At 40.0% G+C, this 23,045-nt stretch overlaps 1 protein-coding gene across 13 annotated transcripts in view; it reads left to right on the plus strand.

The window, feature by feature from the left end:
- Positions 1 to 23,045, plus strand: part of ROBO2 (roundabout guidance receptor 2) — a 1,130,584-nt gene that overhangs the window by 996,937 nt on the left and 110,602 nt on the right. For all 13 annotated transcript variants that reach the window (XM_089512185.1, XM_089512193.1, XM_089512187.1 and 10 more), the window contains 4 exons: positions 8,609 to 8,814; positions 14,611 to 14,692; positions 16,846 to 17,011; positions 18,286 to 18,452. In XM_089512185.1, coding sequence (XP_089368311.1) covers positions 8,609 to 8,814; positions 14,611 to 14,692; positions 16,846 to 17,011; positions 18,286 to 18,452 — 621 coding nt within the window. The remainder of the gene's footprint in view (positions 1 to 8,608; positions 8,815 to 14,610; positions 14,693 to 16,845; positions 17,012 to 18,285; positions 18,453 to 23,045) is intronic.

Consider the following 23,045-nt stretch of genomic DNA (forward strand, 5'->3'; position numbering starts at 1 on the left):
GCACCAGGGCACCTAGTGCGCCCTTAGCGCGGACCAGGAAGGAGCTCCATTTCGGAGCTCCTTCCTGGTTTGCGGCGCCGCTTTGCGTCTCTGGGCGCAGCCTTCAGACGGCTGCGCCCAGCGAAGCAAGGGAGAAAGGGGCCAAGCTGTCCCTTTCTCCTCCTCCCCACCGCCACGGGGTGTCCTTGGGGCTTGAAGCCCCAAGGACACCCCTTTTCAGGCTGCAGGGAAGCGGCATTTTGCCGCTTCCCCGCAGCCTAAAAAGCAGCGGATCGGGGCCTCAGCGGCTGCCGTTCTAACATCTGAGTCCCCGATACACTGGGGAAAGGGGTGGGTGTAGCCCGCCCCAAATGGGCGGTCTGTAACCCGCCATAGTGTTTATTTTGATACCCATAGTGCCAAAATAGACAGCCCTGAACAGGCAGCTTGAAGCCTCCCCTTCTGAAGTCAGATTGAGGGTGCAGCAACTGCATGCCATGGCCCCAATCTGCTTTCATGATGACTGAAACAGGAGTAGCAAAGAATTACTCCTTTTTGGCCAGAAGATAGCCAGCTTTTCCTGGCCCACCACAGCTGGAAGCCTGCTTTAATGTGATCTGGCAGCATGTAGCATGTAAGTGCTGCACCGCTGGCCCACCTGGAAGCCGGCCCATGTTTGAGCAGCCAGTTGACTTGAAGCCCCATCCAGACAGCTTCAGAGTATGCAGCATATAAACGCCATGCTTTGAAGTCACCCGGAAAGCGCCGCAAAAGTGCCCATAGACTTCTTTCGGTGGTTACTAAATGTAACTAAAACTTCATGTAACTAAATCGTTTTTAGAGCATGCTATGGGACCAATACCAAAATGTGAAGCTATTCCATATGTATTTAAATATTCTTAAATAAATTCTACAAATTTAAAAATGATGTAAAGCAAATATACTTGTAATTGTTATGAAGCCAATATATTATTTCACAGATCACTGGAAACCCTAAGTGTTCATTTAACCTTTGTCCCTTAGTGCCATGGAAACCTGTAGTAGTCTCACCCATAATACTCTTGAAAATGAAGATTCCTTCTGGCCAGGAGTCTTTCAATTACTTTATTGATTAGTTGTATTTAAAGGATTATGATCAACTCATTTGGAGACAGTAAACAGTCATTGCACGCCAAAGCTTTTTTTAAAAGAGCTTTCAAAATACGGTATCTCAAAACCTATGATTCTACAAAGAACTAAAAATAAATATTTATATTTATACATATAATTTAGTCTCCCTTTCTAAAGGTGCATCTGTAACTATATCACCAACAGTGGCAAAGACATTTCTATAGTTATTTTATTAGATTAGCTCTGCTGATCTGGGACAATATTGATATGGGACAATATAAATCAAGAAAATAATGTATTTCTTTGTTGTTGTTGTTTTGGGGGTAAAATTCTAGGTAAAGCCTTGAGTGAGCAACCAAATTCCAGGAAAAAATGTTCAAAATCAGAAATTACCTTAATTAAACTAAACACTCTCTTTTGTGGATGAATGTATAATAGGCTACCTGGCTGTTATGAAGTTTGTGCATGCTAGGATTTCCTATAGCAATCATATTGATTTTTTATGCCACCTATTGTAAACCTAGCCCAAAGATCAGCAGTTTTTAAAATCATTTATTTATTGATCTGTTTTACAGTTAGCACTGGTTTCCATTGATTGCTGTTGTAGCCTGTATTTCACAATATTTACATTCAGATTATGTCTGAATAACATGGGCTTATATAAATAACTAAGGGTTTTTTTCAGTGTAATTATACTAACACTAAACTATCTAATTTCATTTTTATAGGATAATATTTATATTTTTAGTCATGTAGGAAGCAAAAACTATTTTTTCTGCTTAACAGATGGCAGAGGGAATAGATTAGTAGTAGAATTATTTATGAAAATCTATTCTTGCAAGAAAAGTGAACATGAGCATTTACCTCATCTTTGAGACATCCCACTGGTAGAAGAATGAGGCACACATGCAACCATGCACTTATAAGTCATGGAATGATTTATAAAATAACTCAAGCATACAAATTTAAGAGAAAGATTAGAGCTCATAGCTTTAAAATGTTATGAAAAGATATGATGTATAAGCAATAAAGCAGTTTGATTAAACATGAATTGTTCCTCAGTAGAGAGCATTTCATTCAATTAACTGATTTAATTTTTTTACATGTGTGTTATAGTTAGAAGTGAATGTTTTGTTAATTAATACATTCAATAACTAGAACGAGCATCTGAGATTGGGGTGGAACAGATGGGCAGGAAAAAAACAATTTAAGCTTGCTTTTTCCGAAACCAGTTCAAAACCCCGCTATCTGCATCAGCAGACCAGAATGTGCATGGCCTGACTGCAAGGCACAGCATCAAGCCGCACTGCTGGGTAATTTTTTTTTCACCTCCCCACCATCCATGTGCAAAATTGTACAAACACACTGCCAGTGGCTACTTGCCCATGGATGGCTGCCCCTTTAAACGACCACACAGTTCGACCTGTGATCCTCCACTGATATAAGGCATTGATGTGCCATGTAAAACACTGGCAAAGAATAATCATCGAGACCCCTCCTACATGCCCCCTTTACCCCATGCCCCCTCTTGGACTGTCTGGTTTGTGTGGGTAATTATATCCATTGGAGGTATCACAGTTTCACTTTTTTCATTACTGCCTTGAACGCTTGGGTAAATAGGCCTCATCTATTTTTAATGCACACTAACATTGGCACATTTATATGCAGCTTTAGGGTTAGGGTTAGGATGGATCACTCCTTCAGAACTGCTCTCATATTGGGGGGTTTATATGTAGGATTGAAGGTGCGCATTTTCCAGACTAAGGAGTTTATCACACAAGGAAAATTAATAATAATAATAATAATAATAATAATAATAATAATAATAAATTATTTATATCCCACCTCTCTACAAAAAGGAATTGGGGCAGCTTACAAGGTTAAAATATACAGTCCGAACCCTCACCCCACCCCTGGAAGTTTAAAAGGGGTAGATGTTTATTGCTCAAATTAAGCATAATTTCACAATTGGTTTTCACATGACGTTGCATGCGATCTACTATTAGAATCATAGAATCATAGAGTTGGAAGAGACCAGAAGGGCCATCCAGTCCAACCCTCTGCCATGCAGGAAATCCAAATCAAAGCATCCCCGACAGATGGCCATCCAGCCTCCGTTTGAAGACCTCCAAGGAGGGAGACTCCACTACACTCCGAGGAAGTGTGTTCCACTGTCGAACAGCCCTTACTGTCAGGAAGTTCCTCCTAATGTTGAGGTGGAATCTCTTTTCCTGCAGCTTGCATCCATTGCTCCGGGTCCTAGTCTCTGGAGCAGCAGAAAACAAGCTTGCTCCCTCCTCAATATGACATCCCTTCAAATGTTTAAACAGAGCTATCATATAACCTCTTAACCTTCTTTTCTCCAGGCTAAACATCCCCAGCTCCATAAGGCGTTCCTCATAGGGCAGGTTTCCAGACCCTTCACCATTTTAGTCGCCCTCCTTTGGACATGCTCCAGTTTCTCAATGTCCTTTTTGAATTGTTGTGCCCAGAACTGGACACAATATTCCAGGTGGAGCCTGACCAGAGCAGACTATAGTGGCACTATTACTTCCCTTGATCTAGACACTATACTTCTATTGATGCAGCCTAACATCGCATCGGCCTTGTTAGCTGCCGCATCGCACTATTGACTCATGTTCAACTTGTGGTCTACTTGGACTCCTAGATCCCTTTCACATGTTGTCTCCTTAAGCCAGGTGTCCCCCATCCTATATCTGTGCATTTCATTTTTTCGCCCTAAGTGCAGTACCTTACATTTCTCCCTGTTGAAGTTCATTTTGTTAGCTGTGGCCCAGCTTTCTAGTCTATTCAGGTCATTTTGAATTTTGATCCTGTCCTCTGGAGTATTAGCTATTCCTCCTAATTTGGTGTCATCTGCAAATTTGATAAGTATTCCCCCAATTTTTTACTCCAAGTCATTGATAAAGATGTTGAACAGTACTGGGCCCAGGACAGAGCCCTGTGGAACACCACTGGTTACTTCTCTCCAGGTTGAAAAGGTGCCATTGTTGAGCACCCTTTGAGTTTGGCCGGTCAACCAATTACAAATCCACGTAATAGTTGCCATGTCTAGCCCACATTTTACAAGCTTGTTTGCAAGAATGTCATGGGGGACCCTGTCAAAGGCCTTACTGGAATCAAGATATACTATATCCACAGCATTCCCTTCATCTACCAAGCTAGTAATTTTATCAAAGAAAGAAATCAGATTTGTCTGGCATGATTTGTTTCTCTGAAACCCATGTTGACTTTTTGTGATTATGGCATTGCTTTCTAGATGTTCACAGACTCTCTGTTTAATTATCTGCCCTAGAATCTTTCCTGGTATAGATATCAGACTAACTGGCCGATAATTGTTTGGATCCTCTTTCTTCCCCTTTTTGAAGATGGGGACAATGTTTGCCCTCCTCCAGTCTGCTGGGACTTCTCCTGTTCTCCAGGAGTTTTCAAATATTATTGTCAATGATGTTTATCACACTATACTCTTAAAGTGCTACTATTCCACTTTGACTCCTCTAGCTGCCTCCTGTTGCATTCTGGGATTGGCAGTTTTAAGGAGGGGTATTTAGAATTCTCAGGCAGAGAAATCATCCTTGTTGGTTAGGATCAGATCTAAAATAGCTGACCCCCTTGTTGCCTCTTCCACCTTTTGGACAATGAAATTGTCTTCCAGGCAAGTGAGGAATTTACTAGACCTTGAGGATTTGGCTGAGTTTGACTTCCAACAAATATCAGAGTAGTTGAAGTCACCCATCACTACTACATCTCTCCTTTCTGAGTGTGTGGTCATCTGTTTTAGAAAGGCATCATCCAATTCCTCAGTCTGACTTGGGGGTCTGTAGTAGACTCCCACCATAACATCCTTGTTGTTTCCCTCCCCTTAATTTTTTATCCAGATGCTCTCCACCTGGCTTCCAGGATTGATGTCCTGGATCTCTTCACTGGTGTAAATGTCCCTGACAACTAGGGCTATTCCTCCTCCTTTCTTTTTTGGCCTGTTTCTCTTAAAAAGGTTATATCCTTCTATTTCTACATTCCAATTATGAGACTCATCCCACCAGGTTTCAGTGAGGCCAATTATATCATATTTGCTTTGTTGTACTAGCATTTCAAGTTCATCTTGCTTATTTCCCATGCTCTGTGTATTAGTGTAGAGACATTTAAGACCATTTGTTCCTTTTACTTGCTGCCTGTGCAAGTTTTTTTGCCTCCCACTTTTGGGTCCTTGCACTGTTTGCCTTGTTCCCTCTATGACAATTTGACTATTTTCTCCAGCCTTTTTGCCTTCCAGAATACTGTCTCCCTCCCCTACATATCTCAGTTTAAAGCCCTCCTGATCAAATTCTTGAGACTATTGGCAAAAACGTTTCTGCCAACTGGCGTGAGATGCAACCCATCCCTTGCCAGAAGTCCCTCCTCATGGAACCGCAGCCCATGGTCCAAGAATCCAAACCGTTCTTGGGGGCACCATCTACGGAGCCAGTTGTTTACATCCGCTGTTTTCTTCTCCCTTCCTGGCCCATGCCCTTCGACTGGGAGAAGAGAGGAGATGACAACCTGTGCATCCACCTCTTTCAACTTCCTACCCAAAGCCTCATAATCCCTTATGATATTCTGAAGGCTGTGCCTTGCAGTATCATTGGTTCCCACATGAACCAAAAGAAAGGGGTAATGGTCAGTAGGCTTGACAAGTCTTGTCAGCCTCTCTGTCACATCACGGATCTTATTAATCTGATAAGAAACAGACATGATCCAGCATTTCAGCATTCATGGGAAAATATTGTGAATTCATTTTCGCTTCATGAATTTGCTTTATTTGGGCAAGTTCTATAGTGTGAAGGCTAATTGTGGTTTATTCACGGGATTATCATCCATTTTGTGCTTGTTGCCTGATTTTCCATGGCTTATTGTGGTGAGTTTACCTCTGGTTCTGCTTTGTAGGCAGACATGGCCGGCTGGCAAGAGTGTCACAGCATTTTATGATTATTTATTTTTGATATTGTTATGTTCCTTTATGCATTTGGCAGGAAATGCAGGGATGGGTTGGATGTCATTGAAATAAATAAGATGAGGATAATGAGGAACAGTACAGTGAGCCCTTGGTATCTACTGGGATTTGGTTCCAGGACCCCACCGTGGATCCCAGTGACACTATTACTACACATGCGCACATGTACAAAAGTCACCATTTCCAAACCATTAGTAGGTTATTCACACATTGCTATTGTACCCATGGGATAAAGAGACCAGACACAAATGTATGGGTTAAAGCAGGGCCATTTATTGACCTATTTAATGAGTTCTTAACGGAACTGCCACTATTATCATAACCAAACAGATGTGGGAGACAGGGAAAGCCTGTCTAACCACAGACTACTTTTGCAGCTTATTAAGGATGATAACACCTGGGCCCTCAACAACAGTCCATAAATTGGGTTGCCGTTGGACAGCCCACATAAAGAAGCCCAGCAAGAAGTCCCCCTTCCCAATCTGGAAAGATTAAAGTCGGGGTATACCTTCAAGCCAGACCCAAGGTCCATTCCTTTCAGCCACCCCCCAGGTCGCAAGGCCCGTAGAGATGTTTCAAGAAATTTTCCTAACACCCAGTAGGGTGTCCAGGGTGCTCGCCGAGATCAAATTCAAAGAATTTATGCCAAATATTATTTATTGAATCCAATTAGAATTAAAATTATATTAAAACAGATTGACTATCATTAAGACTCCACCCAAGCCAATTTCCACATGCCGCTGGTAACAGTATGGGGTAGGCGAAAAACCCATGGAAAAAGGAAAAAATTCCTACCCGGCCCCTAAGTGGCCAAGGCGGGTGGGTGGGTCGTGCAATTGCTCCAGAATGAAGGGGAACTGGAGGTGATGCGACCAAACAACCTAGCCACACACCCCAGAAACCCAGTCGCCATGGCAACAGTGCCATGGCAAATTAAGTCCTAGTCTCTGCCCATGGGAGGCCTAGCAAACAGCCAATCCCAGCTCCACAACCTCCGGTGTGGGAAGGGGTGGGATTGCCATTTGTGTGAAAGCCAAATGCATGTTCTACTCTCTTTACTACCTTGATAATGTGCCCTTTTCATGTTGTTGTTGGCTGTGTGTGAAAACCATTCACACATTTGCGCTCTTTTGCTCAATGCAGATGCTTTAATACATTAATAGGATGATGGCATGTATGGTCCCCATGTGATAAAGTCCTAAGTTGGAATATCAAGGGTTCTTTTGCTCCAGCTGTTAGCCACAGAGCAGTTTTTAGCTCTCAGCCTGGTTTCCACCTGCTTTGGAGGTGTGCATCATAGCACAGGGGAAGGGAAGAGCTATGGTAAGACCTCTTTAAAAAAAAAACCTTCCCTGGATTCTACTGTACTAGACAACTACAGGCCAGTCTGCAATCTTCCAGCATGTGGTGGCCTCTCAATTCCAGGCATTTGTTATTATCTAGATCCATGTCAGTCTGGTTTCAGACCTGGCTATGGGACAGAAATCGCTTTGGTTGCCTTGGTGGATGACCTACGCAGGGAACTGGACAGGGAAAGTGTGTCCCTGTTGGTTCTGCTGGACTCTCAGCGGTTTTTGATACCATCAACCATGGTATCCTTCTAAGTCAGCTCTCAGGAATGGGGCTTGGAGGTACTGTTCTACAGTGGCTCTGTTCTTTCTTGGAGGGGTGTTCTCAGAAGGTGGTGCCAGGGGATTCCTGTTTGACTCCTTGGCCATTGGCCTGTGGAGTCCCTCAGGGCTCAGTCCTGTACCCTATGTTTTTTAACATCTACATGAAACCGCTAGGAGAGTTCATCTGGAGTTTTGTAGTACAATGTCACCTGTATGCTGATGATACCCAGCTCTATCACTCCTTTCCACATAATTCCAAGGAGGCTGTTCCTGTCCTAAACCAGTGTCTGGCTGTCATAATGGACTGGAGCAGGGCAAACAAATTGAAGCTTAAGACCAAACGGAGGTGCTCCTGGTCAGGAACTCAACCTATGTTAAATGGGGTTACACTCCCCCTGAAAACTCAGCTTCATAGTTTGGGGGTACTTTTGGATTCAGCACTGAGCCTCCCAGATATCAGCAGTGACCAGGAGTGCTTTTGCACAGCTAAAACTCATGCTCCAATCGTGCCTGTTCTTGGAGATGTCAGATCTGGCCACTGTGGTACATGCCTTGGTTACATCCCGTCTGGACTACATGGAGTTAGCTACTTTTCTCTCCATCCCTGTGTTGTTGTTGTTGGTGTAAAATACTTATTGGTTATAACATTTTCCTTGATTTTGTACAAATAGCTTAACTATTTTTACAGTCAAGTTTTCTACCAGTAACATAGTGGCACACTGAATATATTACTCTCATGTTGAGGTTTTTCTATGTAAAGGAGCTGCAATAAAATGTTTCATTTTGTAAAAATATTTTTCAAGATATTGCCAATGCTATCCTATCATAAACATGATTTTTAATCATAGGAGATTTTTAGTAGTGTATTTTATAAATTAAATTTGTTTTTATTCAGTTTTAACAGATAGGCCCCCGCCCATCATTCTTCAGGGACCTGTAAACCAGACATTGGCAATAGATGGAACAGCTTTATTGAAGTGCAAGGCCACTGGTGAGCCAATGCCTGTTATCAGCTGGTTAAAAGAAGGATTCACTTTTCTGGGCAGAGATCCAAGGACATCCATTCAGGACCAAGGAACGTTGCAAATTAAACCTTTACGGGTGAGTGCAATATGCTCTAATAATATGTTTACCATCCTGAAAAAAGATGACGAGTACTTAAAAGAAATCCATTTGTTATTCATTGAATGTAATTCCAGAAGTCACACACTTAAACTGTTTTATGGATTGTTGCTGTAAACTGCTATCAACAAAACATTCTTGCAAGTGAAAGTCACTGCTCATCCAAGAATGTTTCCACTTCTTAACTGTAGAGGGAAAACATACAGTCAGGATGGAAAGGGAAATGTACTGCCTTCCTTCCATATTTTAAGTAGATATGTTTACTTTTAATATATTTTTCTTGCTATGAGAAAGTCTTCAAGAACAACATACTTTTTGAAGCCTACATTTATTTTGTGGCACAGAAAACAGCATTTTATACACAGGGGGTGGGGGTGGGGGTGGGGTGTGTGTGCAGAAAATAACAATGTTTTTATGCCCAGAAAATGACGTCTTCTGCACAAAACAACCATGTGTGAATTTTGGACAAAGTATGTCCCAAACTGTGAAGATTCTCTTGAGTCAAGGATTTCTCTTCAGATTAGAGTTTCTCAAAACTCCAAAAAAAAAAAAAAAAAAAAAGGGGGGGGGGATCAAAAATACTCTTTCCATCCCTACACACATCATGGAGAATTTTACAATAGAAAAAGATAGATGTGGCACATGTGCTTAAAATGCATTTCTTTTTGTGATTTAATTTTGAATGAACTCAAGAATAGACTTTTGACAGATGTATATTGTCCCTTCTTCCAAACAGTTTGTCTGATAGGATTGATAAAACCCACCAGAAGCAGGGTGCTTATCATAATTGTGCCAATTGCTTAATGCCAATTAGTCTGATGATATAGTGGATTAGTTTGCTTTTGCAAAATAGTCTGTTATTCCATTCACAAAACTCTTATGGTAAGTCAGCCTCCCTTTTAAGTGAAATTGGCAAAGCACTCAGAGCTATTTCATATATACAAACCTAAGAAGCACTGATGTTTACCAGAGCTGAAGGTAACAACCCATTATCTTAAATTCTGGATGCCTTTTCACAGATCCAGGTTAAATAGAAACCTTGCTGAACTTCAACCATAGTTAGCATGGGTATTTATACATGGAATATAAATGAAGGAAATGGGATATACCTTAGAGAGATGAGAGTTTGCAGGAAGAGAAACACTGCTTACTTTGACTCTCAGTTTATTAAGTGTGGATTGTCAAGAGGAAAAAGGGTATCACATCTACCCAATACACCATATGAAAGAAGGGAATGATTGAATCCATTGTTTCTTCATCCTACTGATTAGCAATTTTATTATACTGCTGTAGAAGATGACAGAATAATGTTTTATGTTTATAGATGTATATGCTGTCTGCATAGCTTATGGACAAAATTTGCCTAATGTGTGTGTGTGTGGGAAGAGAGAGAGAGAGAGAGAGAGAGTATATACATAGAAAGATAACTATAAAATCCAGAAAGGTAAAATAGAAACTGCAAGTACAGTTAAAGTTTTAGTGCAAGTAGTGTTTAGTTGCATCAGCAGTAGGACTAACACTTACTTTTATTATCACCTCCTTTTTCATACCTCATATATAGGCAGCTTTAGTGTTCCAGAATGAAAGGCTGTTTTCTTTCCTGCTATTATGTCATCAGTGCTCGTAAATGAATTGTTAACCTCCTTGGAACAAAATGGAATTTATTTTTAAAAAAATGTATGCTAGCTTTCCTTGAGTAAACAATTTATCCTCCCTCTCAAGGCTAAAGGCAGGTTTGGGCCATGAAGGTTAATGCATTTTCACTGTAGAGCTGGATTAAAGAATGCGCTTGAATAGTCAAGATTCCCCAGTAGTGTTGGAAAGTAGTAATTAAAGGCAGTAGCTTAGTGATTTCAAACAAACTTTCAGAACACTGATGATGTCTTTCTGGCGAGAATCCACATGCCAGAAGCTTGTGGGATACCTATCTGCATCTAACCATGGACAAAGCCAAATATGTGTTCAGTCATGCACATTCCTTAATTGCTTTGTTAGAGATATAGAATCTGTAAAAGAGGCTAAAGGAAAACAAAATCTTTCCATTTAAGAATGGAGAATAGCATCAACAAACATGTAACTGCTTGGAAGTGCTGGTTATTGTTGGCTCAGACTCTGGTGAGTTGCCCATTTGCAAAACTGTTCCTTAATAAAACAACACTTTCTGCATTTCAGTTTATGATCAGTCTGAAAAACTCAGAAGAAAAACTGTTGAGTACAACCATTTAATAATAAAATTCTCAGTACTCTTAGAGCTAATTAACTCTCCTCACTACTCATAGAGCTAATTGACATAGTACAGTCGGCCCTTCTTATACATGGATTTTTTATAGATGGATTCAAGCATCCACGGTTTGAAAATGTTCAAAAAAAGTATAAATTTCAAATATCAAACCTTGATTTTCTATTTTTTTTATAAGGGACACCATTTTGCTATGTCATTATATTTAATGGGACTTGAGCATCCACAGATTTTGTTATCCATGGGGGATCTTGGAACCAAACCCCAGCGTATAACAAGGGTCCACTGTAATTATGATTATGAAAAAATCTGGGTATGGCTGCCATGCAGAGACTCCACATATACAGTATAATGGACCCTTCAATGCATACGTGTTGCTTTTGCATGAGAAAGGCAATGAGAAAGATGGTGAGACTAGTACATTCCAGTCCTCAAATGTGGAGTACACTATACACGTATTTTTGGTGGGTTTTTCAGGCTATGTGGCCATGTTCTAGAAGAGTTTCTTCCTGATGTTTCACCAGCATCTGTGGCTCTGAAGATGCCAGCCACAGATGCTGGTGAAACGTCAGGAAGAAACTCTTCTAGAACATGGCCACATAGCCCAAAAAACCCACAAAAAAACTATGGATGCTGGCCATGAAAGCCTTCGACTTCACACTGTACACAGACTTGTCAAACATCTGAACAGGACTCTTGTAAATCCACATTCAGAGTTAAGCCTGAAGAATCCTTTATGCTACCAGGTTTAATTTTGTTTAGTTCATCTTCAAAAGGGAGAAAGAAGTTTTGTTAATGTTTACTGAGATGTGATTTTTGCCATGGAAGGCATAAGGGAACCTATTTTATTCAATCAGTTTAATAATTAATACAGCCAACTTTCCTGAGCAACTTTCTTATTATGACAGTGCTTTGCTGAAAAGCATGTAAACAACTTACTGCAAAAACATTTTTGGTGCAAAAAATGCAAAAAGACTGTAGTGTATTGTGTATTGGTATTGTGTGTCATGTTCTCCCAAATAAAACATCTGGTTGAGTCTATTGGTTTTGTTATCTGGGGGTGGGGAATTGAAAATAAAATTTGAATACAGGTCAGGCACATGCACACACATCTCACACAACAGTCTCTTTTGAAAAGGAATAAACCATTATGGCATTAAAGCCACCCCTACCATCTAGATCTATAGGAGTCTGCACACAGAGGATTTTTCTCTCTCTTTTCAACTGTGTCAGCATTCTTTCTGATCACGTTCTGTTTCTAAACTAACATGCACCACAGGCTTAGGGCTTCATGGGGCACTCTATACTCAACCAGCTACTGTTTTTCATTGATCTTACATCACCACATGGCCCTAATCTATAGTATTAAAAGATTTTCCTGTGTTGAGGATGAAAGTGATGGACAGAAAGAACAAAGAGAGATCAAATGAACATACAATATGGTATATTTTCACACTAATCCCTATTATTATTCTTATTATCAATTATTATTATTATTATTATTATTATTATTATTCTAATTTATAAAACTGTCTTTTCTTAAATGTCTGTACATTTTAAGAGAAGTAGCACAACTTAGTTGAAACCTTTATCATTTGATGAAAAATTGCAAAAAATAATGGTGACTATAGAAAATACCAAAAAAGAGCAATATGTGGGGTTAAATATGCACAGCCTATGAGAAGCATCTATAGACATTTTAATAATGAGATTTTTCAAAAGACAGCAAAGGCCCAGTACAGATTAGAAGAAAGGGGCAGCCAGAGGCTGTCCCTTTCTTCTATGGACTGTTGCCACGGCAACCGCACAGTCGCAACAATGAACCGCTGCAAAAAGGAGCTCCGAAATGGAGGTCCCTCCCGCGATGCCACCAAGGCGCCATGTTCACCCTGGGGTGTCATGGTGGTGTGCCTTGTGCACCGCGCCATTTGGATGCGTCGCACAAGACACATCATTGGTACATGAGCTGTCTAAACACGTGGACACCAAAATGGCGGCGCCCATACGTACTAGGGTTTGAGAGCATGCGGTTGCTGCGCTCTCCTGAACCATAGCATCAGCGCCACCACACCACTTTTGTCCCATTTGTACTGAGCCAAAGTTAATGGGTTGAATCCTTACTACTAGAGCCAAAGGAATAAATCTGATGTCATTCATATATATGTGCAAATTGCAGAACTTGTCTAGTTCTTTTATTCCTTTCAGCAGAATGCAGATTTTAATGCAGATTTAGACGTAGATCCTCTGAGGATGGCATATGCTGCCAAAAATCTCCCCTTCCTGGAAACAGAAAAAGAAACAAAGCTAGCAATGACTGTAACTCTATTTCTTTTATGCGAGCTTGATATTTGTATGATTTAAGGATGGAATTTGAAAGTTGAATATCCTACTTTGGCCAATTTTGTACCTAGGCAAGATGCAAAAATGTTCTCAGCAAGCAAGGGGCCTTGATAGGTGATGACACTTCACCCAAACCCAGTATTAAGGAGGCAAGAGGCAATTCTTAGAATTCCCCAAAATGTGTATTAGTTTTTACAGAGGGAATCTGCACATTACATATTCAGCTTTATATCTAATCAGCTCCCATACTGGCCACACTGAGAGCTACCTGAGCAGTGCCAATGGCAGCACATTGCCAAAGCACAAGTTTTTGAAGTTAAAGGCCCGTTACAAATGGGCCTTTGCGGCGCCCTGTCACGTGCTAGGGGTTGGCCGAGGACCTAGCATCCATACCGGCCTCACCCCTAGCACGTGAAGGGGGCATAATAATGGCGGTTCCCTATACACACATGCGCCGCCATTTTGACGTATCGGATACATAGCGTCCGTATGCCGTGCCCCGGATGTGACACCACGAGTGCACAAGTAGCGCCTTGCGGCGTCCCATCCAGGGCGCAAGAAGAAGTGCCATTTTGGCGCTTCTTCTTCGCTGCATCTGGGAACTGCGCAGTTTGGCTGCTGCGGTTCCTGGACGCAGCAACTGCTGGTGGCGGCAGAGCGCCACTTTTCGGCGGTCTGTAGCCCACCTTAGCTTGCTTTGTAGTAAGATTTTTTAAAGAATAAATGAATGCAGATCTTCATGTGTGAAACTCATATATACAATTATTATTTATTTCAAATTGACTTAAGAGGCATTTAAAAAGCTAAACTTTTTAAAATTCTGTATTGAAGATATATGGAACAGCAGTGCATAGGGTTAAAGGATTCAGCTGCCCATCTCTTCATCATTGCAATGAAAAAAGCATTACCATATTACATTATTCTCTTTATAAACTGTTATCCCAAACTGGTTACATTAATAACATGCCGCATCATAATTTGTGGGCAAAAACTTAAAAACATATCAAGTAGGATTAAGGTACAATATACCAAATGGAAGCAAGCATTAAAATATTGTTTGTGAAATGTTTTGTTCTATTTATTCTGATTCATGGTGTAGGCTAATCCTCTGAAACAAGAAACATTTAGAAAAATTAAATGAAGAGAATATGTAAAGGGGATGACAAATATGTTATCAACCATTTCTCTGTGTTTAGATGTCTGACACTGGCACATATACATGTGTTGTCACGAGTTCAAGTGGAGAAACATCCTGGAGTGCTGTACTAGAAGTAACAGGTAAGCCTTGTCACTCATCTCAGAAGATATTATCCCAGTTTTGTTCTGTAATAGTGATTTAGTTTCTTCCTAAATTTTCATGTTAGGGGTGAAATCTACACCAGCATATTTCTGTTTGCAAAATAAGACCTTTTCCTTGCCCCATGCAGTTCCCTGCTCTCTGACGCTGCATCAGCACTGCAGAAACAATCTGGTTTGAGACTGCTTTAACTCCCCTGGCTGAAGGCTAGGGAATTCTGGGAATTGTGGTTTGTTACATCACCAGAGAAGACACCAGATTATTTCTGCAGTGCAGATGCAGTCTAAGGTAGAATTTGAGAATGTGCAGGGTCCATGCAGGAGCTGATCTTCTCCCAACCACCACCAACAGTTCATCTGCTCAAAACAATTATTTTGAGAGTTAGGTGGGTATCCTCCAAAGAGAACTGTATACAGTTCTCCATACAAAAAACAGACTCACCATTATCACTAGCCATGGTGGATCTTTAGTATATGATGCAGATTAAATAAATCTTAATCTTCAACAAGCTATAATTTAAAATGATGGACTGTGTCCATCTTTGTGTACATGTGGAGCAAGCCTGTTTAAGTTTCCATTCCTATGTAGATCTAGGGTGAATCTACAATGTAGACGTAATGCAACTTGACATCCCTTTAAGGGCTGTAGCTTCATCCTATGGAATCCTGGGATTTATGGTTTTACAAGATGTTTATCCCTCCCTGCCAAAGAGCACTGATACCTCACAAAACTATACATCCCAAGATTCTGGAGAATGGCATAGTGCACCCCTCCCTGGTTGAAGCCTCCAAATCATTTTTGATAGTTTGTTTTGCTGAAATTTTTATCAAGGATAAAAGGTCTGTAGATATAAAACATAAAAATATTCAGACTATTTATTCTTATTTTTATGCATTGATTCACTTGTTGCCAGACCTTTGCTGTAAAACACATACTTTGTATTCAGAGTTTTATATTTAGATAGCTGGGCTACCCTCTAAGACCTTGTATTTTATGTATTTTTATGTATCATTTATGTATTTTATGTAACTTTTATGTAATTTTGTAAACTGCTTTGATCTTTTGGAAAGGCAGGATATAAATAAAATGTATTATTATTATTATTGTTATTATTTCCCCACATAAAGAAAGGGTCCGTATGAAACTGTGTATAAAACAGCTTCATGTTCCTAGAATGTAGGGGGATGGGTTGATGTTTTCCTATTCCTGTTTTAAGAAATATGACCCTGCCAGGAAATTATATATATGAATTTCATATAGAATAAGAATTTGATATAGAATTTGATATAAGATGAACCCCAATGTGGTAAATGTTTTTGGACTATGACTCTGGAACCAGGTTTTGAATCCTTGTTATGCCATGGAAACCCACTGGGTACCTTGGGCAAATCACACTTTCTCAGTCTCAGACAAAGGCAAACACAACCCCCCCCCCCTTTGAACAAATCTTGCAAAGAAAACCCTGTGATAGGTTTGCCTTAGTGTCACCATAATTTGGAAATGACTTGAAGGCTTTATTAGAAGTAAATATATTAGCAGAGTATATACTTCTCACATGTACAATCTAAGGCATATACAGTCCACCCTCATTCAAGGGCCTTTCACACTATAGAATTGTAGCACAGTGATTCCACTTTAACTGTCATACAAAAATTCCACTGAATCTCAGGATTTTCAATTTAGGAAGAGGTATTAGAATTTTTAGACAGAAAGTTCTAGTGCTTCAGATTCTGGGATTCTATAAGATGTTGCCATGGCAGTTAAAATGAAATCATAGTAATATACTCACACAGTGTGAAAGGATCCCAAATTCTGATTGTGAAATTATATGCTTTTTCACCTCCTTCTCATTGGACAGGCACTCATTTAATGTTGGCATTTTGAAAATGGGAGTATTTAGGCTTGCAAGGGTGTTGCAAGCAATCCACATGAGCTTGGAGGTGGGATTGGTCCCTGGTCCCTATTAAGTTGCCCACTCATAGTTTATATGATCAGTGAAGGAAGATAGGAGGAACAGCAGAGCCTAAATGTCCTAAGCAGATGTTTTAAATGTGCTTTTAAACTTCTAAGATTTATTCTTTAATAAATTGATTTGATTTTAAAAGCATCAAATATGACCGTTTGTTCCCTACAGAATCTGGGGGTGCAGCAGTCAGTAGAAACTATGACTTAAATGACCTCCCTGGGCCACCATCCAAGCCTCAGGTCACAGATGTCACGAAAAACAGTGTTACCTTGTCTTGGCAGCCTGGCACCCCCGGAAACCTACCAACTAACGCATATATCATCGAAGCATTTAGGTATGGTAAAAACCTGTTATCCTTGTACAGTGGTACAATTCTGATATTTGCATGTTGGAACAAACCCATCCCAGAGTCTTATTCATGTCAGATGGACATGTCATAATGACAAAAAAAAATGGTTGATTGTATGTGTTCTGGTAAAAAAAGAAGAAGAAGAAGGAAGAACCTTTATGTTCTTAGGGAACATTTCTGAAATATAATTGGTTGGATTTGCAATGTTACATACAGTACAGTGGAACCTCGCCATACGTGCGCACGCCATACGTGGCCTTGAGCATACGCACTCAAGCCGCGGCGCGCACACGGGGCGGAAGGGGCGGCACGTCCCATTCAATTGAATGGGCACGCGCCCGCACCGCCACGCACGAGCCCCATTGTTTACAATGGGGCTCGAGCATAGGCGGAAATCGCCATACGCGGCGGGATCCGGAACGGATCCCCCGCGTATGGTGAGGTTCCACTGTACTATGCTTTCTTTTTAGAAACAATGCAAACAGTATTGCCAATGCCATTCAAATCAGGATTATTGCCAGTAATTGAATTATTCTCAGTATTATTGAAGTTTAGAATTCATTTAGATTTCTTTATTGACTGCCTTTTTTTGAAATGTGCATTCAACGTTTATTCATAACATCAAGCTTGTAAAAATGAAGTAATGCTCTCTAATCTTTGTAGTTGCACACCTCATCTGGCAGTAAAGAGCAGTGACAGCCCATTGGATTCTCAGAAGAACCCCTGTATTGTCTCTATTAAGATACATCTAACATCACACTGAAGATCTATTTCTTTAGTCTATTTCTAGAAAAGTTTAGTTCATTAATTATGTACAGACATCATATCATAGTCACCCAATATTCTTTTGCATTTAGTTTTGGGTCAGGTGTTAATTTGACTTGTAAAATTGGAACAGTATTTAAGTATGTTTTATTTTTTATGTTGTTTTAATAAAATTGTTCTGTTTGCAGGTTTGCTCTTTTGAAAGATGTGTATGAAGAAGGTGCTTTACCCCATTGCTTTTTTCTATTCTGCAGGCATTTCTCCCTAATGTGTTATTAATGTGTATTGCTAAAGCATTAATTTGTTATGAGCTTTTTTGCAGACCTTCTTCACTGATTCATCTGAAACAATCAGAACTATTTAATAGTTGTAATAATGTATTGTAAACATCTCTTCTTTCTGTTGTTTTTAGCAGAAGATTGAAACACAGCCCTGAAAATTTTCTAACTTTGTATTGATTTGATCTATAGTCTTCCAATATATTTTCATTTCAGTCAGTCGGTGAGCAATAGCTGGCAAACAGTTGCTAACCATGTAAAAACAACACCTTATACTGTGAGAGGACTCCGTCCAAATACAATCTACCTGTTTATGGTGAGAGCTATCAACTCACAAGGTTTAAGTGACCCCAGCAGCATGTCTGACCCTGTCCGAACCCAAGGTAACGTCATTCTGTTTTTCAGGCAACATGGTCATAGTTACACTAAAATATAGAACACCCATTCCTTACCTTTATCATACTTTCAGAAAATGTCTTCATATGGTAACAGGACTAAGAAATAAAACCTAGAAAATGGATGTGCTGCTGAAGGGCTCTCTACCATGTTAAAGTGTCTTAGCTGCTCTAAAGCTATGTTGGAGTGGGTCTGATGTGTTGGGAGGTGTAAGCAGGTGCAGAGGATGTGTGGTGGTATTCAAGGTTAGACAGTTGCTTGGGAATGCTTGGTACCGTGTTGGAAAATTTCCATGTCTGAGGACAGTGGGGGAGTGAGATACAGACAGTTCTTAAAAGTTAAGCTTAAATGGTAGCCTCAGATATGACAATGAACCAGTTACTGTGCTGAACCTACTCTTCAACAAAATCTCCATAGATTCAGCCATGAAGTCTGTTCTTTGAGTTAAGTAGAGCCAGGGCATGACAGGAGGTTATAGAGTTACAAAGAACAGAAGTGGAAGTAAGTAGATGTTTTTCCTATTGAAGGGATGTGGACAGTAGTGAGGCACCCTAAGGAGCAGAACTATTTAACATTCAGATATGATTGTGAATGAGCACCAAGGTAGTTCCAGTATAGTGAAATTACCCGGGAATTCTCAGTGAGGCTTCTAGGACCAGACCATTGGAAAAGATCCAGGACTTCGCAGCCCTTAAGGTTCCCAGTGCTCCATTTACTTTTCTCACCAGTACTTCCACTGACCAATCTGCTTCCTGTCCCCCAACTCATACCCTCCTCTCATACAGATGAGAGTAAACATGGCAAAGAGAACACGTGCTAAAAATGCACAGAAGGCATATGGGGAAGAAAAAAGAGAAAGAGCACTCAGTAAGGTGAAGAAGACAAGGGCTGAGATTGCTGGGTGAAGAGAGTAAATAAAAGGAAAGGAAAAGGACAAAGAAAGGAGAGGTGAAATGATGCAAGAATACCCATGAGGAACAGTCCCATCTGACAGTACACTGGAAATTCAAAACAGGCCATGAAGTGCTCCAAAAGAACTTTTAGAAACTGAGAAAAGGCTTCTCTTTAGTTTCGTAATCATAAATGCAGTGAAATTTGAAGTACATTAAGTAGATTATTGTAATGAAACAACAAAGGACAATAAAACCTTTTGCAGATACAGTTAGCCCTCTATAGCCATGGATTCTTTATTCACAGGTTAAAGCATCCACAGTTATAGTAAATATTCCAAAAAATATAAATTCCAATGTAAAAGTATAAAACCTTGATTTTGCCATTTTATATAGGGGACACCATTTTACTTTGCCATTGTATTTAATAGGATTTCAGTATCCATGGATTTTGGTATCCACAGCGGGTCCTGGAACCAAACGCCAGCAGATAACAATGGCCCCACTATTTCTGATAGGATCTAAGCTATGACCATCCAGGAAAAAGCTGATCTTCACATGAAATAGCTTCATGATGTGTGCAGCATCCCCCCCCCTCCCTTTTTTTTTAAAGAAAGATAACAAATGCCACTTTCTTAGTATGAGATGGAATAAAATAAAAATAAAATTTTCAGGATAGATGGAGAGAGAGAATGAGAATGAGACAGAGTGAGAGAGGCATGCCACAAGTGGAAAACTGTCTAAAATTCTGATAGCCACATCTGAAAAAGGTTATTGGGGGAAAGTCTAGTGTTTGCAATTTAAAACAAAAAAGCCAGATGCTGGAGGAGAAATAGAGGTTTACAAAATGGCAAATAATGTGATCTCTTTTATAACATGAGGTTCTTGTTATATTAAATAAATTGATTGGCACAATGGATAAAATACACTACAAGATGTGGTGAAACATGTTAGATTTAATGGCTTGAAATGAGTGTGCAACTATGGCAGAGTCCCAGTTGTGGCCCCTGAACACCTTAGCAGCCTGTTGTCATTGTTACTGTTTGAGCTGTTCACCTTCAAGTCATTTCTGACTTATTGTGACACTAAGGCAAATCCATCATGAGGTTGGCAAGATTTGTTCAAAGGAGGTGTGCCTTTGCCTTTCTCTGAGGCTGAGAGAATGTGACTTGCCCAAGGTCACCCAGTGGGTTTCCATGGCTGAACAGGGATTTGACCCTGTTCTCAAGAGTTGTAATCCAGTGCTTAAACCACTATACCATGCTGGTGGCCCATACTGAATGGGAATTACAATCAGACATCACTTTAGTTTGTAACTTCTAGTTTTCAGCGTGGCTATTTTTCTGTGTTGTTAAGGGTAAACTGCAATTTCACCAAATTCCAGCAGGGAATCATGACTGGAAGTCACTTTAAATTGTGGTTTCGCATTTGCGGTCAGGCAGCTTTTCTGTGTATTCCATGCAAGAGGTGAATAAGCATAGGTTGTTTCTCCAGGAATGGCATTTGGGGATAAAAATTGCCTGAAAAATTCCAAATAAGGGGCTTTCAAGGTGTAGGTGTAAAAAGATTCTGTACCTTGTGTGGGTGGCAGGCAGCCCACAGATTGTACTTTCACCACCTCTCTGGCTTAAAATAAGGATTACACAACATTATGTAGGAGAGGTCTGAAAACCTTATGAGCCATTATAGTTGAATTTAAAGCCTGAAAAGTTACTTTTTAGAAGAATTAATATAATGACATGCTGAAACCATTTTCAGTTATGGGTGTCTTTGACACATTATTATATTTTTAAAATAACTGTCTAAACTCTGGCAATGGAATCACCATGTTTAGAGGCAGTTTAATTTTGATCTGTACTGCCTGTGGACAAAGAGACTATACATAATCTTCTGGAGGCATGAAGCTGATCCATTTGGAAAAGGAACACTGGAGTAGACTATGGACCTAAGTAGCCATCTGCTTCTCAAGGTGAGAGGCCATGGCTGATCTGGTTGAATAAGGGTCAGCATTGGAACTGAAGGAGCTTAGGAATTTTTCACACACAAAATCCATGACAGGATAGGCACACCTTGTAATTGTCTGGAATGGATCTTATTGCACTGCCCGGTGCCCAGGCAATAGACAGTGCATATCCAACTTGGGCTTTTCTGGCAGCTTTTCAAGAAAGGGAAAATCTTGTTCATTAAAAGCTCCTCTGTCTTGCCTACTGCTTGGGCACCAGGCAGTGCAATAAGATCTGTTTCAGATAATTACAAACTGAGTCCATCCCGGCACAGATTCTGTGTGTGATAATCTCCTTAGTCTTTGCTCTGACTGTAATACTGGCCTCAGTAATGAATGGAGGAATGGAACACACTACAACATGAAGCTTAAGCCTAGATTGTTGTTGTTGTTATCAGGAAGCCACATTAAAATGATATTGATGCTTTAAGATAACAAAGCATTTTATCTCCTTATGAACTGGACATACTTTTACCTGAAGAATGTCACATTTCTCTCTAGAATAGAATTAAATGTTTTGGGGTATTTTTGTTTTTTTTACCAGTCTGTTCACTGCATATTCTTCTCTGTGGTCACTGTGCCTCATACAGCTGGGTTATCCTGAGCCTGTGCAGAACTCCATTCAGAGCCTTCTACAATGTTGTGTAAGCAATTTGGTGGTAACCTCAAAGGTGCACCATGTTATTCCTGAATAATTTACTACTCCTACAACGATGCCATAGATAGATTGAGAGAAACATATTTTGATGCCATCTATCAATTGCTGATTAGATTCTTAAACCATAATGTTAGGACATGTGAAGGAGAAAGGAAGTCAGTTAAGTGCACTTTCCCCACTATTTCCTATCTACCCTCAAGGGTATAGCAAACACGCACGTGTTATGAGTAAGGCTTTATAAAAGCTGCTAGATAGAGAGTTCTAGCATGTTGTGCCTGTATTTTGTGTGGATTTCTGCATCTCTTCCAGTAGTCTGTTATCCAACCTGTTTCTACACTTAACTGATTTCTTTCACATGTCCTAACATGATGGTTTAAGAATCTAACCAGCAATTGATAGATCAAAATCATTCCATGAATAACTCTTCTCAAAAGTACTTTGGACACAATGCAAATAATTTCCCTGTAAAAAATGTCCCAGTCTCCATGTGTTGTATAAAAGCTGAGAGAGTGACTCAAATTATAACCATCCCTTTAGATAAATCCAGAAACTAGGCTCATTTGCCTCCTGGACCCTCTTTGAATGCTGCACAGGTTGGCCATACTCTTGTTAATAAAATTCCAGCTCTTCAATAAGAGAACACATTTTACACCAATATGTCAGATTCTACCTGACAGACTGACAAAAGACTTTCTTTTATTGAAACAGTTCTTTTATTTACTTCACATTTCAGTTATAGCTCCTATTTTCACAAGCTGTCTGGCAGACACATGGACTCCAGTGTGTGTAACATTGACAGCTTTTGTGGGATCCTACAGTTTACTGAAATTAAATAATGAATTCCAATGACACTTAGCATAATGTTTTGATGTAATTTCAAGTGGTGCTCTCAACCAAGCCAGCTTTACAAAGAAAGCTGACATCCAGGAAAAAAGCCTATTCACACTAGCCATTACAAAGGAAAGCTAAAAGCACTGATGCATGATAGCATTTGGAATAGGTATTTGTGACCATACACTTTAGTACGCTG

The sequence above is a fragment of the Sceloporus occidentalis genome, unplaced genomic scaffold (genome assembly GCF_023333645.1).
Source record: "Sceloporus occidentalis isolate IW3139 unplaced genomic scaffold, rSceOcc1.0.p SCAF_2, whole genome shotgun sequence".
In the NCBI taxonomy this organism is placed as follows: Eukaryota; Metazoa; Chordata; class Lepidosauria; order Squamata; family Phrynosomatidae; genus Sceloporus; species Sceloporus occidentalis.